Source organism: Podarcis pityusensis, assembly GCF_964106645.2.
Source record: "Podarcis pityusensis genome assembly, chromosome: 13".
Taxonomy (NCBI): Eukaryota; Metazoa; Chordata; class Lepidosauria; order Squamata; family Lacertidae; genus Podarcis; species Podarcis pityusensis.
In genome coordinates, this window is record NC_138038.1 from 22034462 (window position 1) to 22050359 (window position 15898).

Consider the following 15898-nt stretch of genomic DNA (forward strand, 5'->3'; position numbering starts at 1 on the left):
TCAGGTGTTGCCGGACTCCCAACTCCCAGCAGCCCCAGCCCCTGTGGCCAATGGTCAGGGAGGGTGGGACTTGTAGTCAAGCAATATCTGGATGTCCACATGTTTGCCATCCCTGCTGGTTCCATTTACTAATTTGGGGCACTGGCCTTCATTGAGGGCTCATGGCTGTTGTCTGGCATGTAGGAAGCGGGGGGGGGGGGGGGGAGAAAAAGGCAGGTAAATCTTTGTGCTGCATAAATCCCACCTATGGCCTGTTCTGTTGTTGCTTTTGATGGGTGGCGGCTGTTTTCCAGGTGGAACTTGCCGGAACTCAGTTGGGTGCCATATTGCCATATTGCCAATATGGCACTAGCGCTTCCTGTATTGCCCAGGCCTGACGCTGTTTGAAGAGAGTCCATGTTGCAGGTCTATCCCCACCCCCACCCTGATGTTTCTTCGATCCCCAGGAATCTTTCCACATGTTCTTGGACCCTGAATTCCGGTTCTTGAAATCCCAAGAGATGGAGGAAGGTGTTTCAGCATTTCCAAGTCTGCCTAAAGGCAGTGCTGGGAAATGCCCATCTGAGAATATGCTGGTTAGTTAGCGGGGCTGTTTTCCAGGTGGAACTTGCCGGAACTCAGTTGGGTGCCATATTGCCATTATAAGAGAACAAGGGAGGTGTTCATGGTGAGTTCCAGTAGCTCTTTATCAAGAAAAAAAAGCACTGGTTAGCAAAAATGGGTGGTTTGCATTATCACGTTTTCAAACCATTGGCTAGGCTGGGATGAAGAACTCCAGAGCTGGCTTTAACCTCTGGCTTGTTTTCATGTTCTAGGGCTGAACTGAGAATGGGAAGGCAGCCAGCGCCCTCTTGTCAAACCCAGGGAGCTTAAAACAGAGTATTTATCTCAGATGTGTGAAATTCACAGTTTACTTGAGAAATGGCGACCCACGAATGGCCCAAGAGCATTTGTAAGGGAGCATGGCTGTGACATCCCAGATTTCTGGCTGAAGTGAACGCAGGCTGCTGCCTTAGGGGTAGCAGTTCTCTTGCCCCAAACTACGTATCATCACCTATAATGATAATTGCACACGACTCCAGAGCGAGGGTGTGGGAATGCCTTTTAAATGCACATTCACATACTCATTACATTGAATGCAATGTGGTGCGGACAGACATAATTAAAACTCAAATGTGCATTCTGGCCTGTGCTGAATTGCATCTGATTCATACTCGAGGTTCCCAGTCCCTCTCTGAAGTGGGCCAAAAGATACTGATTTTGCAAACAAAGTCTCAGAACTGCAATGAGTTTCAAGGGCAGAATTTTTCTCAAGCAAATTTTCCTGATTTCTAGCTGCTCCCCACCCAGGAATCCCAAACAGGCATGTTGGGGAAACCAGAGTATGAACGTAATCATCTCAATCTGGATCTCGTTTCATGTGATGTCAATGTGTGAACAGGTGTGCAGTAGCACAGGAGGGGATATGCCCTCAAAATATACACTGGAACGCCTACCCCATTCTAATCAATGCACCACAGCGGGACGATCTCATACAGACACACCTCTGGTTTTCCCCCTGTGTTTCCCAATTCAGCAAGTGAGGAGTACAACGAAGCCTGCTTCTGTACGCAGATTTCCTTGGCTGGATCAGGGTTGACTTTAATCCCCGACAAGCACCATGTGGCTTTCAAAACCCATCCCACCCAAAGTTGGATTTTTATTTCCCAATTTCTCCCTGGGCTTTGAATCCCTTAAGAAATTTTGCTTCCGTTCTCCCCAGTGACACAGCCCCAGAACTAAACGTGGGTGGGAGCGGAGACAGGAAGCTGCCCTGGCAAGCGCAGGCTGCGCTGCTGCACAAATGAGTGAAAGCTCTTCGGGTCTGAACACAAGCCCAAAATCTGAACTAGCCACCACCATGCGGGCATCTGTCCGCAAAGGGGAGCGCATGTTTTAACACCAGCAGACTAGCACCTGGAAGTGGCTGAACAGGGGCAGAGGGCAGGGAGATACAACTACATACAGCTTCATTTATGCCATCGTCATTATTTCCGGCAGTGCCCATAAAGGTGCGAAACTTTCCCCCAAACCAAGAAGGGGGGCTGTCCATTTTCCTTTTTACAGGTTACCCCTGATATGAATGGAGGAGAGCTGGATGGTGAGAAGGCCCCCACCCCCACCCCGTGTTTCCCTCACAGGTTTCTATCCCGCCTTCCCACTTCAGTTGCCATAGAAGCCATAATAGCCCCCATCCCCTCCTTCTTTGTCATAGAGCTCCCCGTTGCGGATGGGCGGGGAGCTCTCGGCGCTGGAGACGTAGGGGGACACACGGCGGCGCTTGCACTCGGCTTCGTACAGCCCGGAGTCTGAGGAATCGGCCGACTTCACAGAGCCGGGCTCGGCCCAGCCTTCGCTGTCCTTCCCTTTCTCGTCGGCAGAGGGCACCGCCTGCAAGTCCCTCATGGGCCGGAACCAGCTCAAGGCCCCCGGGGTGGGCTTGGGGTGGTGATACTGAGGTGGGGAGCTCCAGGTGGCAGGGGGCCCAAAGGGATGCTCCTGGTAATAGGGCAAGGAGGGGTGCGGCGCCGCCTGCAGGGCAAAGGGCTTCATCCCGTACGGCATGAATTTGTTCCCTCTGAAGTCGCCCTCGTAGGTGCCGTATTCCAGAGGGGCGGAAGGGGGCTGCTGGGAAGTGAAATACCAGTGGTGGGTCTCCTTGGGCGGCAGAGGCAGGGGGGCCCGCTCCCTGTTGTAGAAGCGGCTCTGAGGGAGCGTGTACTGATCGTGCAAGAAGGGCTGGAAGCGGCTGCTGGTGAGGAGCTGCTGGCAGCTGGCGGCACTGGGCGGGGATGGAGTTGTGCGGTCTCCTTCGGCCGTGGTGTACATCCTGGAAGACAGGAAATGGACAGGGCGAAACAGGAAGTTAATGTCTTAAATGGGACAGCACACCGCTTTCAAAACCCACTTCAAACCACAGCTTCTGCTTCTTGGCTTTGCCGTCTTTATTTGAAGGCCACGGTTTGTCATTACAGAATCGCGCCAAACTATAGTTAAAGCTTCCTTTAGAGTTGTGGTTTGGTGCACAATCTGAACTGATCTACTGTATGAAATATCCCCCCCCCTTCAGGTGCTAGAAGGGGGGAAAAACCTAGCTCTTAACAGAAACGGTTGAAGTAGGTGGGTGTAGGAGAATGTGAGTATTTTTGCAGGATTCTGATGCAGAGTTTAAAAATTGAAATCGGGACGTTGCCACAATAGTCTCCCCCCCGGGACTGATGTGTACTCAAACAGGCAAGCCAAATTGACACTGGGCAAGTAGAAGAGAGACTTACGAATCAAAGTTGTCCCGGAAGCCTTTAGCAAAAGGATTGTGGTCTATCTTCAGCTGGGTGATCTAAGCGAAAACAAAGAAGAAAGCTATTGTTCTGAAGTTCAGTACCAGAAAAATAGATGTACCTTGTTGCACCCCATATACTCCCAAATTCCTTCATAGCCGTTGATCTGCTTCCATTCCTCTACCTCCTTTATTCCTGCCACCAAATCCCATCATGATGGGATTTGGGTACCGATGTAGTGAATGATGGGATGAATGAAAGCCCATTTCTTCACATTTTGTAGCTGCTGCACAGAAATCCACTGTGTTGGGTGTGGAATGTGAGTGACCAGAGCAAACAGTGATCTAGTAATGTATTTATAATCCTGTCTGTGCCTTCCATGTACCCGAACCCGTTTTGCTCACAAGCACAACTTTCTGCCATTGAAGATCTCTAAACAAGAGAGCGTCTGTAAACCAAGGAATCACTTTTGGATGTCATGCTAAATTAACCATGGTTTACAGTTGGCTTGTTTCCAACAAACCATGGTCAACATTAAGCACATCTTGCCAGGTCGGATTATTATTGTCATTTATAGTTATTCCCTATTAAATTTCTATCTCACCTTCCATCTCAAAGAAGCCCAGGATGGCAAATGTCAAAATGTTAAAACATAAATAAAACATTTATTTATTTCGACTGCATCAGACCAACACAGCTACCTACCTGAACTTAAAATAAGCTGTTTTAGATAACACTACAAAGCTGTGGTTAAGTAAAAGAGAAAGGTAGATTTGGGTGGGGTTGGTGGGCAGCACACAAGCGTGAGGCTTGCTGTGGCTTGTTATCATCACACTAAACTATGGTTTGAACTCTCCCACTTCTTGTTTATGAAGTCACAAGCACCATAGCTTTTAGTATCTTTATAAAGCTATGTTAAACATTTGGTGTCAGTCAACATCATCACTGCCTACGGAGGTGGTAGAATCTGTCTTCTGTGAGCTTTTACGGGCTATCAGATTATGTGCAATAAACACACAAGTTGTTACTCTGTTGTTGAGGAGGACATCACCCCTCAATTAAGGAAAAATGTCTTTTTGCCAGGAACGTTTTGCCACAGGCAGAAAGTTATTTTCATCCTAGTTAGCAAGCCTACCGTGATAAGTTTATATGCCTACACAAATATCATAGGTATGTTATTAACTAGTGCATTATAAAAACTCGTGGCAAGCAACACAGCTCCCCTTCCTCTACACTCTCACACTCTCACTTATGCTCAGAAGCACTCAACTTTCAAATATTTTCGGCATGTTCTGAGGTTACACCGATGCTGCAATATGAAAAACCCGCACTCACAGATTCCAGGTGAATGCATACCTCAGTTCCCAAACCCTGCACAGACCAATATGACCCTATTTCCCAGACCCGACCCGACCCCTTCTATCTCATCTGTTATCCAAACGGTGAGCAGTCGCGACCGAGATTGCAAACTCACGTCAGCATTCTGGTACGCTGTAACGGCAATGAACTGAGTCTCGGGGAAGGTGAAGGTCTGGCTACAGATGGAAGGGTGTACTTTGTCCACCTCGCCGTCCTTGGCCTCAGTGACATGTAGACGGGGCTGGTACTTGTGCAAGGACTGTAGCACGATCATCTGTCGGACAAACAGGACAAGGCACAAGATCCATGAATAACATTTTGTCAGTATATTCCATGACATTAACTCTCCTGATTTTGTTTTGTTTGGAGGAGAAAACTGATTTAGGAAGCCACCATTACCTGTGTGACATTGTTGGATGCTCCTTTGTTATTGGTGAGCTTCAGCTTCCCGAAGGAGATCTCCTGCCGCATCCAGTGGGCTCCGGTGTTGGGAGAATCTGGGTGCATGTACGTGCGATTCCCTGCCGGAAAGAGGGCATTTCTAGTAAGCATCTCTCAGCCTTATTGCCTAGGTCCAGGTCAAAGCACAGACAGCCCTAGCGTTGGTCTACACAACAAACATTTAAACTGCTTCGAAATCACTCCAGCTAGATTGTCCTACAAAGTGTCAGGAGCTCGCCCTACACTTGAGTAGGACTCTGGCAGAGACACATGCCTTCTGGGCTTTCGTTCGGGAGCTTCAGAAGCTTTCTTCTGCCCGAACATCACAGCGACCGATGCCAACAGACACACTTAGGGATTCGCAGAGTCTTCGCAGCTTGCGTGACAGAACCCCAGCAACTCAGCATTTTGGCTAATCTACTTTATTTACATATAAACACACATGGAGCACTGCAACATGGCTCCCTCTCTCTCTAGAATCAGACACCAAAGAGAAAGGACAAAGGACAAGAGTCCCACTTCATGGAACACAGTAACACAAACATCCTGTCTCCGTCACTTGTGGAGTCAAAACGTACACCATCATGTGAAAGTCAACAATCCCACGACTGCAAGCATGGAGCAGGAATTCTAACACAAAGAACCCTAAGGAGCTGCTGGACTGTGGGGCTGCTGAGAGCTCTTCCTTAGCTCCAACAATCATGCCAAGGGTTTCTTGTTGGAAGTCATGATAAATAAGCAGTGTTGAAAATTGTTTCAGAGCTTGTAGCATAGCACAGAGAAGCCAGGCCTGGTGTTAAGTACACTGGGGTGCACACACCTGGCTGAACTGACACCTTGCCCACCTGGCGTAATAGGATGGGTGCCAGCTGGCTGCTCAGCTCCTGTCCAATTATGGTACTGAAGGTGGGTAAGTCTATGATTGTGAAAGAGAGGCTGGCAGCTGAAGCAGTGCAGGCAGATGGGAGTGGGCACGTAGCAGCAGCAGCAACTGGGGACAGTCATTGCTGTGGGTTTCATCTATGCCCCCCTCCCAGCCCTGCATTATGGAGCCAGGCCCAATAGGAAGCAAATTGATGACCTTGTCCAAGATAAGATCACAACCGGGACTATCATTGCAGGTGGAAGAGGCAAGAATCACAGCCAACTTTAAATGAATGCCTGCTGTTGGACAGATGGAAGATTAAATATAAGTCGCTGCGTAGAATTTAGAGGGGGGTCAGTGGGTGAAATATAGAGCAAAATGTATATATTGATCCTAGCAAACCAAGATGGTGTAAGGAGTGTACAACGTAAAAAGCGAAAGAAAAATATTTTTTGTGTACTTTGAAAGGGTTTAATGATTCATGTGGACCATAGCTGTCAACTTTTCCCTTTTTTAAAGGGAAATTCCCTTATTCCGAATAGAATTCCTCGCAAGAAAAGGGAAAGGCTGAGAGCTATGACATGGACTGATCTGTAAAATAAATTTACTGAAAGTGAATTATAATATTTCATTTGGTTATTTGTTCACTTGTGTGTGTGTGTGTGTGTGTGTGTGTGTGTGTTTTTCTTCTTAAACTTACATCCTGCCCCTGATGTACAGATAACTTCAAGGACTGTTAACATTATAAACCATTCAAACAATAAATGCTCAAGAAGCTGAATTAAAAATGGCAGAGTTAATACATCGCAGCAGGTTAAAACCATGTTCAGCTAATATTTAAAAAGCTCTGGGGAAACAAAAGAAGGCCTTCGCTTGGCACGCAAAGGACATGGGTGTATAATGCAAAGGACATGGGTATATAACATAAGGCAAGTTTCCCTGGAGAGAGCATGTAGTTATATTCTTGAGCTTTAAAAAGAAAGGTGCCAGCATTCAAGTTAAGCAGAAAGTCATGTCCTCTGCCCTGGATGCTCAGCTCTTAATACTAAATGCATGGGGTGCAGACTAGTGGTTTAGGTAGTAGCAAAGGAAATGCAAAACGCTATCAAAACGTTGGTTCTCTGCAAAGCACTGTGCTTTAACAATCAAGTGATTCAGTTTCTTCTCTGGACCACCAGATGGGGCTGTAGCTCCTGAGAAAGGGGAGGTGGGGGCGCTGCAGAGCAAACAGGGCAAAGGCAGCAGCTGCTGAACTAAAAAAAAAAAGATGTACTGTGATTTCATTTCCAAAAGTATTTGGTTAGATTTAAATAAACTTTTTTTTTTTAAGTTAAAACTGCTGTGATGCCTTTGTTCAAAAGTTCTCTGCAAATGCTCTAAACTGCCCTGGGTATGTAAGACTTGAGGAGTATAAAAGTTCAAGTAAATAAATTATCAGTTAAATAAAAGGGAATCCACATTAGGGGAAAATAAAAGTCTCCCCACCCACCCACCGCTCAGCAAATTCATGCGTAGGAGAAAAGGGGGGGGTGGACTTCAGAACTTTCCCTTGCCAAATTCATTTAGGGTCTAATTGAAAACTGCCACCAAGAACGAAAGGCTGAATTTGGGCTCCCGCCGAAAAAGGTCTTAAATAACCCAGCTAGATTAGAACAATTTCCCATATTCAAAATTCTTCAAATATTCTCATGGTTAGAACTTTCATATACGACTTTTTGGAGGAGAGTCGTTACGTTGAATTTGGCACAAGATTCACGCGTGAAGTAGAAGTAAATGCAAGAAATCCCACAAGAATTTGCAGAGTGCTTTCCCCTCACTTTGCATGAGTCCTGCAAAACCTAGATGTTGCTTCTCTGTCTGGCTCATTTCCATGCAGCCTAGCAGGATAAGGCCCCAAGTAATTTAACAGTTGTTGTTGGGGGCAACATTTAGCTGGTATTTGTGTCATCTCAGAATTGTAGAGTTGAAAGAGACCATGACGGGTAATTTATTCCATCCTCCTGCAATGCAGGAATCTTTTGCCCAACATGAGGCTTGAACCCATAACTCTGAGATGAAGAGTGTCATGCTCTGCCAACTGAGCTGCCGAGGTGGATTATTCTTGTATTTCTCCCAGTATGCCCCACGGAGAGCCTCAAGGTCCATAAATAGCAACACCCTAGTGGTCCCGGGCCCTAAGGAAGTCAGATTAGCTTCAACCAGAGCCTGGCCTTTTCAACACTGGCTCCGGCCTGGTGGAACGCTCTGCCTCATGAGACCAGGGCCCTGCAGGATCTGATTTCTTTCCGCAGGGCCTGTAAGACACAGTTGTTCCGCCTGGCCTTTGGCTTGGAGCCAATTTGATTCCCTCTCCCTCTTTTTTTCTTTTTCCTTTCTCCTCCTGTGATGAGGCTGCATTTTAATATTTTGTTTCAATATTTTAATGCTGTATTTTAATCTTGTTTTTAAGTTGCATTCATTCAACTTGTTTTTATTATTGCTTGTTAGCTGCCCTGAGCCCGGCCTTGGCTGGGGAGGGCGGGGTATAAATACAAAATTATTATTATTATTATTATTTAGGCTAAATTGTTAGTGAAATGTTTAGCCTTAGTGTGTATTTGTTAATATGAGCTCTTCAATTGCCAATCTAATTTTTTAATGACTATTTAAATGCTGTTCTGTTTTGCAACGGTTGGTTTTCTTGAAATGGCGCTATATTTTAGAGCCAGTGTGACATAATGGTTAGAGCACTGTACCAGCACCTGGGAGAGTAGGGTTCGAATCCCCACTCAGTCATGAAGCCCCTCGGGCCAGTCACTGCCTCTCAGCCTCACCTACCTCACAGGGTTGTTGTAAGGCTGAAATGGGGGGGGGGGAGGGAACCATATACACCACCTTGGAATATATAAAGGTGATATATAAATGTAAAAAGTGAATAATTTTTTTATTATTATGCAAACTTTCCTGATGTGAGCTACTTTCTGAGAATGGTTTACCGTGGGAAAACATATATAAAGAAACTAGCCATGATGGAATGAAGGGGGAACAAAGGAAATGTGTTCTGTAGCAATGTTTTTCCTCAGATGATGTTGGACTACAATTCCCATCGCCTCTCTCCCCTGACTGACCTGGCTGGGGATGATGGGAACTGTAGTCCAACAAACATAGGAAGACCTAAGTTGAAAGAACACTTGTCAATAGGAAGTGGTCACAAAACTGTGGCAAGATTTCAAGCACTGGGGAATTCAAAAGTTTGCTGCTGTTCTGTGACATTTTGGTTAGTCCTAATAAAGTCATGGCCCAACTGTGGATTTTGTAGATTCCCTACCCATGGGCTAATATGTCTAACTCTGCACTGGAAGATAATTCCTCTCTCATACCTGGCATATTTCCTTCTGCTTTGCCGCACTGCACCCATTTCCCGCCTTGGTATCGCCAGTGGTGTTGATCCACTAACACAATGTCCACAAAGATGCTGTAATGGGCGACGGGGTCCAGTCCAGAGATGTTGAAGCTCAGAAATGGGAACATCCTCCTAAACAGCGTTGCGGAGGGAAGGGGAGAGAGAAAACACAACCATTTGTAAAACAGGAATAAAATAGCCCCACGTTGCTGGGTTGGTTGTTTTGCGGTTAAGGCACAAGAAGTTTTCAAAATGAATGTACTAACATCAGTTGTTAAGAGCCGCTGCCCTGAATTCAAACTGCAGTCCCTATGAAATTATTCAAACTGGAATAACCACATAAACACTGCCTCAGAGCAAAAGAAGTCTGTGAAACCCCAGCCTTCTGCCTCCAGACTGTGACCAGCCAGAAGCTCAAAGAGCACGATGGAGATAATAAACCAAAGATTGTAATCTTCAGCATCTCAGTCATATTGTACTTCTGAACATCAAACTTTCAATATGGTGGAGATAAACAAGAGATCAAACTTTCATCTTTGGCTAGCTGGGTGAATGGGCGCTGTTAGAGCTCTCTCTCTTGAATTTGTCTGAAAACCCTGTCTTAAAAAGCTTACCATCACGTCTAACTTTGAGACAATGAACTCCAACCTATTAATTTACATGAAGGGGAAAGAAAAAGCTACAAGTGTTCGGCTTGATTCCATGAGCTCAGATATTCGGAACAAGAAGACTGGGCTTGCCCACGCATGATGGGCATGATGTGTCTCATGCCCAAAATCATAGAATCGTAGAGTTGGAACGGACCCCAAAGGTCCTCTAGTCCAACCCCCTGCAGAGTTTTCTGCTTCACCCACACTTTCTAGGCACAGTTTTCCCTGTGCCCCACTCATTTCCGAGGGAAAAGCTGCTCTTTACTGCAAAATTGGAGCAAATGTCAATCCAGAGAAAACCTGAATTGTTGTTTGCTGCGATTGAGCACTAAAGAGCAGGTTTTGTTGGGGAGGGCACATGGAAGCAGCGGGACAAGAGGAATTGTGGGAAAGCCCTTACACCACTTAGACTGCAATCCCATACATACTTAACAAGAAACCATCCACATTCATCTCAGTGAGACTTACTCCTGAGTAGATATGCATGGGATTGCACTGTTATAACCTCTCCCATCATTTATCTAGGCTTGATAGTCTATGCAGGAGGAGGCAGAGGGCCTTACCTTCCAAACACAGAAAGGAAGAACTCCTTGGGAGGAAGAATGGTGGATGTGGAGGAGGTAACTAAGGTTTACATTGTCTTTAGGTTCAAAGCATAAAGGTAAAGGTACCACTTCCCGAACGGGCCAGTCGTGTCCGACTCTAGGGTTGTGCGCTCATCTCACTTAAGAGGCCGGGAGCCAGCGCTGTCCGGAGACACTTCCGGGTCACGTGGCCAGCGTGACGAAGCTGCTCTGGCGAGCCAGCACCAGCGCAGCACACGGAAACGCCGTTTACCCTCCTGCTATAAAGCGGTACCTATTTATCTACTTGCACTTAGTGGTGCTTTCGAACTGCTAGGTGGGCAGGAGCTGGGACCGAAAGACGGGAGCTCACCCCGCCGCGGGGATTCAAACCGCCGACCATACAATCGGCAAGTCCTAGGCACTGAGGTTTTACCCACAGCGCCACCCGTGTCCCATAGGTTCAAAGCATAGTTTTCCCCAAAGAATCCAGGAAACTGCAGTTTGCTAAGAGTGCTGGGAACTGTTGCTCTGTAAACTACCATTCTCTAGGGAAGCCAGGACTGTTCAAGTGTACAAATGTGATTTAAATGTGTGGTGCGGACGTAACCTTTGTTGCCTTGTTTGGATTCCATTGTTCCACCAGATAATTTGAGGGTGCGTATGGGACATCAAGATTATTTCTTTCCTCACAACAGCCCCGTGAGCAAGTTATCTCTGTGTGATAATTCAAGCAAACGGCAATACATTTTTTTATCGTCTGCTTCCTTGGAATCGTCTGGAGGAGGCCATAAAACCCCCCAGGAGTCTTTGTGGCTCAAAACTTAAGCAGGGAAGCGGAGCCTAAATGCTTATCCCACAGAGGACTGTTGTAGTAATGGGGGGGGGGCAGCCTGGGTTCCAATGCTGTATGGAAGAAGCCTTTTGACTCCTTATCTCTTCCCACAGGAGATAATCCTGTCTGTATTCCAGCTGGCTTCATCAATTACTGCACCCAGCCCTAATAGTTCAGTGCTATGATCTACTTTCCAGCGGTCAATATATTTCCAGGACATTCCCCGCGCACACACACTCCCAGCAGAACAGCTCCATCCAAATGACACTCGCTCCATCTTTTCGTTCTTCAAGCTAAGCGGCTTGAAGTGACGGCGACAGATGCAAAAACAGCTCTGTTTCCTTCTTACCCCCCCTGACCTTTACCAAATTCTCTACCTCGCCACTTCCCTCTTGCCCCCCGGCCCCCACCCAATCCCTCTACCTCACTCCCCTCCCCTACACGAGCTTCCGGTTCAGAAATAGACACAGCTTCTATTTTCAGAGAAAGCGAGAAGGGGACAGAAACAGAGAAAGACTTGGGACGGATGGCCAGAAAACGGGGGGGGGGGGGGGGGAGAGAAACACCCAAGAACGCATGGATGGCTGTGAGAAACTTATTCACACAGCATGTCTAAAACCTTTGGATATCTGAGGTGGAAAATTCGAAGGATAATAGGGTGGCCATATTTCAAAAAATGAAAACCGGGACACCCAGAAAGATGCTAAGCTGTTGTTTTTTTTGGTGTGTTTTTTTTAAAGGAAACCACCAAAAGTTTCAACTTTGAAATCCAGGTAATGTTTGGGAAAATCCAGATATATGGCAGCTCTAAATGACATTCCACCCCACTCCCTGCCATGTAATACACACAGATGTGCACACAGTCCAAGCCGCAAAGAGTGTGAAGGCAGCCCTATATAGCTTTCAATGTTTGATGTCTCATTGTGTTTTTATATTCTGTTAGCAGTCGCCCAGAGTGGCTGGGACAACCCGGTCAGATGGGCAGGGTAATATTATTATTATTATTATTATTGATAATAATGATAATAATAATAATAATAATAATAATAATAATAATAATACAGTGGTACCTCGGGTTACATTCGCTTCAGGTTACATACGCTTCAGGTTACAGACTCCGCTAACCCAGAAATAGTACCTCGGGTTAAGATGGGATGAGAACAGAAATCGCGCGGTGGCGGCGCAGCAGCAGCAGGAGGCCCCATTAGCTAAAGTGGTGCTTCAGATTAAGAACAGTTTCAGGTTAAGAACGGACCTCCAGAACGAATTAAGTACTTCACCCGAGGTACCACTGTAATAATAATAATAAAAGCTAATAAGCAGGAAGATCCCCAAACACAGCAATAGAAAGCACCTGGGCTTTCCCCAACTGGGAACTGTAGTTTGCTGAGGGTGCTGGGAATTGTAGCTCTGCGAGGGAGTAAAGTACAGTTCCCATGATTTTTTCAAGGGGGAAGCAACGTGCAAGTGTGCTTTACATTTATGGCGTGTACCTAACCCCCGTCTAAACAGTCTGCCACTCCCTAGAGGTTTATTGGGCTGATAGTTCTAGACTCATGGGAGTCAATGGACATGACTAACGTTGGACTATTGGTTTCAGTGGGTATACCCTTGATTAGAACTTACTTGTATACAACCCAACTTTTCATTCCTAACACACTGATTGCAGACATTATGTAACAGCCCCACTGAACTGGAGCTTCATTGCAATGGTTTGTGCCAGTGAACTGGGTCAAGCTTATGCAAATCCCACCCTTTTGGGTGACTAAAATTTGCCCACGGGGGAAGGTGCCTCACTGTTCCAGCTTTGTTTAAAAAAATACCACGGCAGTGTACCATAAAATCATTAACGCATCATAAAGTTATGAAAGATTAGAATACAGAACCAAGTCACCAACACTGTATCAAATTAATTATTTTTAAATGGGCAGTGAAACAAAAAACATCTATTGGGGGCGGGGAGAAAGGGAAGTGAAACTTGGCCTCAGCCTTCCCAAACTGTGGTGCATTTCTGTTTAAATGACACTCGCCCTTTATAAATTTTCACCTACACCTATACATTAGCATATGCAAATATGATGCAAATCTTGACCTCTATTTGGTTATTAAATAAAATGCATGCGCCGCTTATTGCGAGAAAACCTCTAAGCCGTTTACAAAAATATAAAACATTGAAATTGCCAGTTTAAAAAAAAAAAGTTGAAAAACTGGTATTTACAAATATTCAAAAGATTATTGACATCAACAGCAGCTAAAAGGAAATAAAACACATGTAACTTCTACATATCGGGCTGGGCTTCCTGAAACAAAAAATGTTTTTAGCAGAATTTGCCGGATATCAGTATGTGCTTTGCCTCTTATTTGGGGGTTCAAATATGTCCCCCCCCCCCAAATCTAACACTATCCATAAGTGAGGTTGGGATGGAAGGGAAGGAGAATGCAAAATGTATTTTGCTGCTGATAAATTGGGGTGGGGGTGGGGGGTGGGGGAGAGGAACTGGAGTGATGAAATATAAATGATGAGGAGGATTTTCCCTCCTGCTACAGCAAGAGGTGTTTTTTTTAAAAAAAAAAAACTTAGATATATACAGTATACTAAAAATACGAAGCTTCATATATGACTAAAACATAAATTATTAGGAAAGTTTAGTCATAGATTTGCAGTCATCGTGCTTAGGCACAAGAGGTTGGTTTGGAATGTCCATGAATCATCTCTTAATGCCAAACCAAAACACCTTCCAGTCGCCTCTGTAAGCCCCCAAACCAGTCGGAAAATGGCAGACCATTTCTGGTATGTGTACATTTAATGTGGATCACTGAGTATGATCTAAGGAAAAAATTAACAGCCAGGTTAATAGCCCCTCTAGCCACCCCCAATTCACCCACACACAGATAGAAATAGATTTTGCCATTTTAATAAGGTGGTGGGTGGCACTTTCCACTCTACCTTGCAGTCAACACCACTGTGTAGGACCATCCTAGGTGGGCTCCATGAACAGAGGTGGGGGCAATCTTGACTTGCCCCACATTCAGGACAGCACCCACAATCTTCCCCAAAATTAAATGAGTAGCAGTTTCGCCGCAGTACAAATTTCCCGATCCTGCTCAATGCTCACGAGAAATTCCCTGGAAGAGGTGCTGCAATGTGGTATTATCTAGCACCAATATAAGTCACACTTGAGTGTAAGTGGACAGAGTAGATTGCCCAGGTTCCTATGCAAACAAGTAGCGGCTCAGTTAGCCCATTTTAGGAGTAGAAGTGAGAGCTGGACCATAAAGAAGGCTGATCGCCAAAGAATTGATGCTTTTGAATTATGGTGCTGGAGGAGACTCTTGAGAGTCCCATGGACTGCAAGAAGATCAAATCTCTCCATTCTTAAGGAAATCAGCCCTGAGTGCTCACTGGAAGGACAGATCCTGAATACTTTGGCCACTTCATGAGAAGAGAAGGCTCCCAACCCTGATGTTGGGAAAGATTGAGGGCACAAGGAGAAGGGGATGACAGAGGACGAGATGGTTGGGCAGCGTTGTTGAAGCTACCAGCATGAGTTTGACCAAACTGCGGGAGGCAGTGGAAGACAGGAGGGCTTGGCGTACTCTGGTCCATGGGGTCACGAAGAGTCAGACACAACTAAATGACTAGATTTGGGGGTGGGGGAAGGAGATGCAGGGTTTAGGTATGACGGAGATCTGTGAAAATCAGGTGCCCCAGCATAGGTGAGTGGACATTTTCCCCACTATGACAAATCCACCACAAACCACAGGATCTTATGGCACCTTAAGGACAACCCCAATTTCTCTGAACATGTGGGGAAATAGTATCTTTGTTATAGCAATGAGCATCTCACCACACACAGGAAGGTAATTAAAGGCTCAACAAATAGAGACACCTTCCAAGAAACGTGGGCCCCTTTCTTTAGCTATGTTAATGACCAAAATCAAGACTTTCTTATATCAGCTGCCCAATATTCTCAGTGGAGGGGTCACGTTAAGTAATATGTTTGAATTTTAACTGTATAAGTGCATGTCTAGAGACAACGGAAAAAACAAACACTGCTGGCTAAGGGTATAAAGGTCATTTTGTTTGTGTTTGCTTAAAAACCCATACAATTTTTTGACATTTGCTTGTGCAGACTAAAAGACCTAACAGACTGTTGTTGCCATTTTGTGAGTGGGATTCATTCACATACAGGTAGGTTCAGGTTCTGCAATGACAGTCAATTTGGTGCTCTTGCACAACAAACCAGTATCAAAACCCAGACTTTTTGCAATAAGGAAAGTGAGGGGAATGTACAGCAGAAACCATGGGACATTTGCTTGACCCAACATCACACAACCTCCCTGCAAACCAATCAGAATGAACACTCAATAAACTGGTTGTTTGGAAGCGCCCCGATATCCTGCAAGACTCTTCGTTGTTCAAAATATACTTTCACCTGACGGTTTAAACTTTGTTTGCTGCCTCAAGAAAATGCACTCACAAACT

The 15898-nt window shown here is 45.6% G+C and overlaps 1 protein-coding gene across 1 annotated transcript in view; it reads right to left on the bottom strand.

The window, feature by feature from the left end:
- Nucleotides 1–415: 415 nt before the first annotated feature.
- The window catches only part of TBX21 (T-box transcription factor 21), a 61496-nt gene continuing 46013 nt past the window's right edge, over nucleotides 416–15898 (bottom strand). The window contains exons 2-6 of the mRNA XM_080979353.1: nucleotides 9342–9496; nucleotides 5076–5197; nucleotides 4792–4950; nucleotides 3315–3376; nucleotides 416–2869 (exon numbers count right to left, since the gene is read on the bottom strand). Of these exons, the coding sequence (XP_080835479.1) occupies nucleotides 2203–2869; nucleotides 3315–3376; nucleotides 4792–4950; nucleotides 5076–5197; nucleotides 9342–9496 (1165 nt within the window). The 3' untranslated portion in view covers nucleotides 416–2202. The remainder of the gene's footprint in view (nucleotides 2870–3314; nucleotides 3377–4791; nucleotides 4951–5075; nucleotides 5198–9341; nucleotides 9497–15898) is intronic.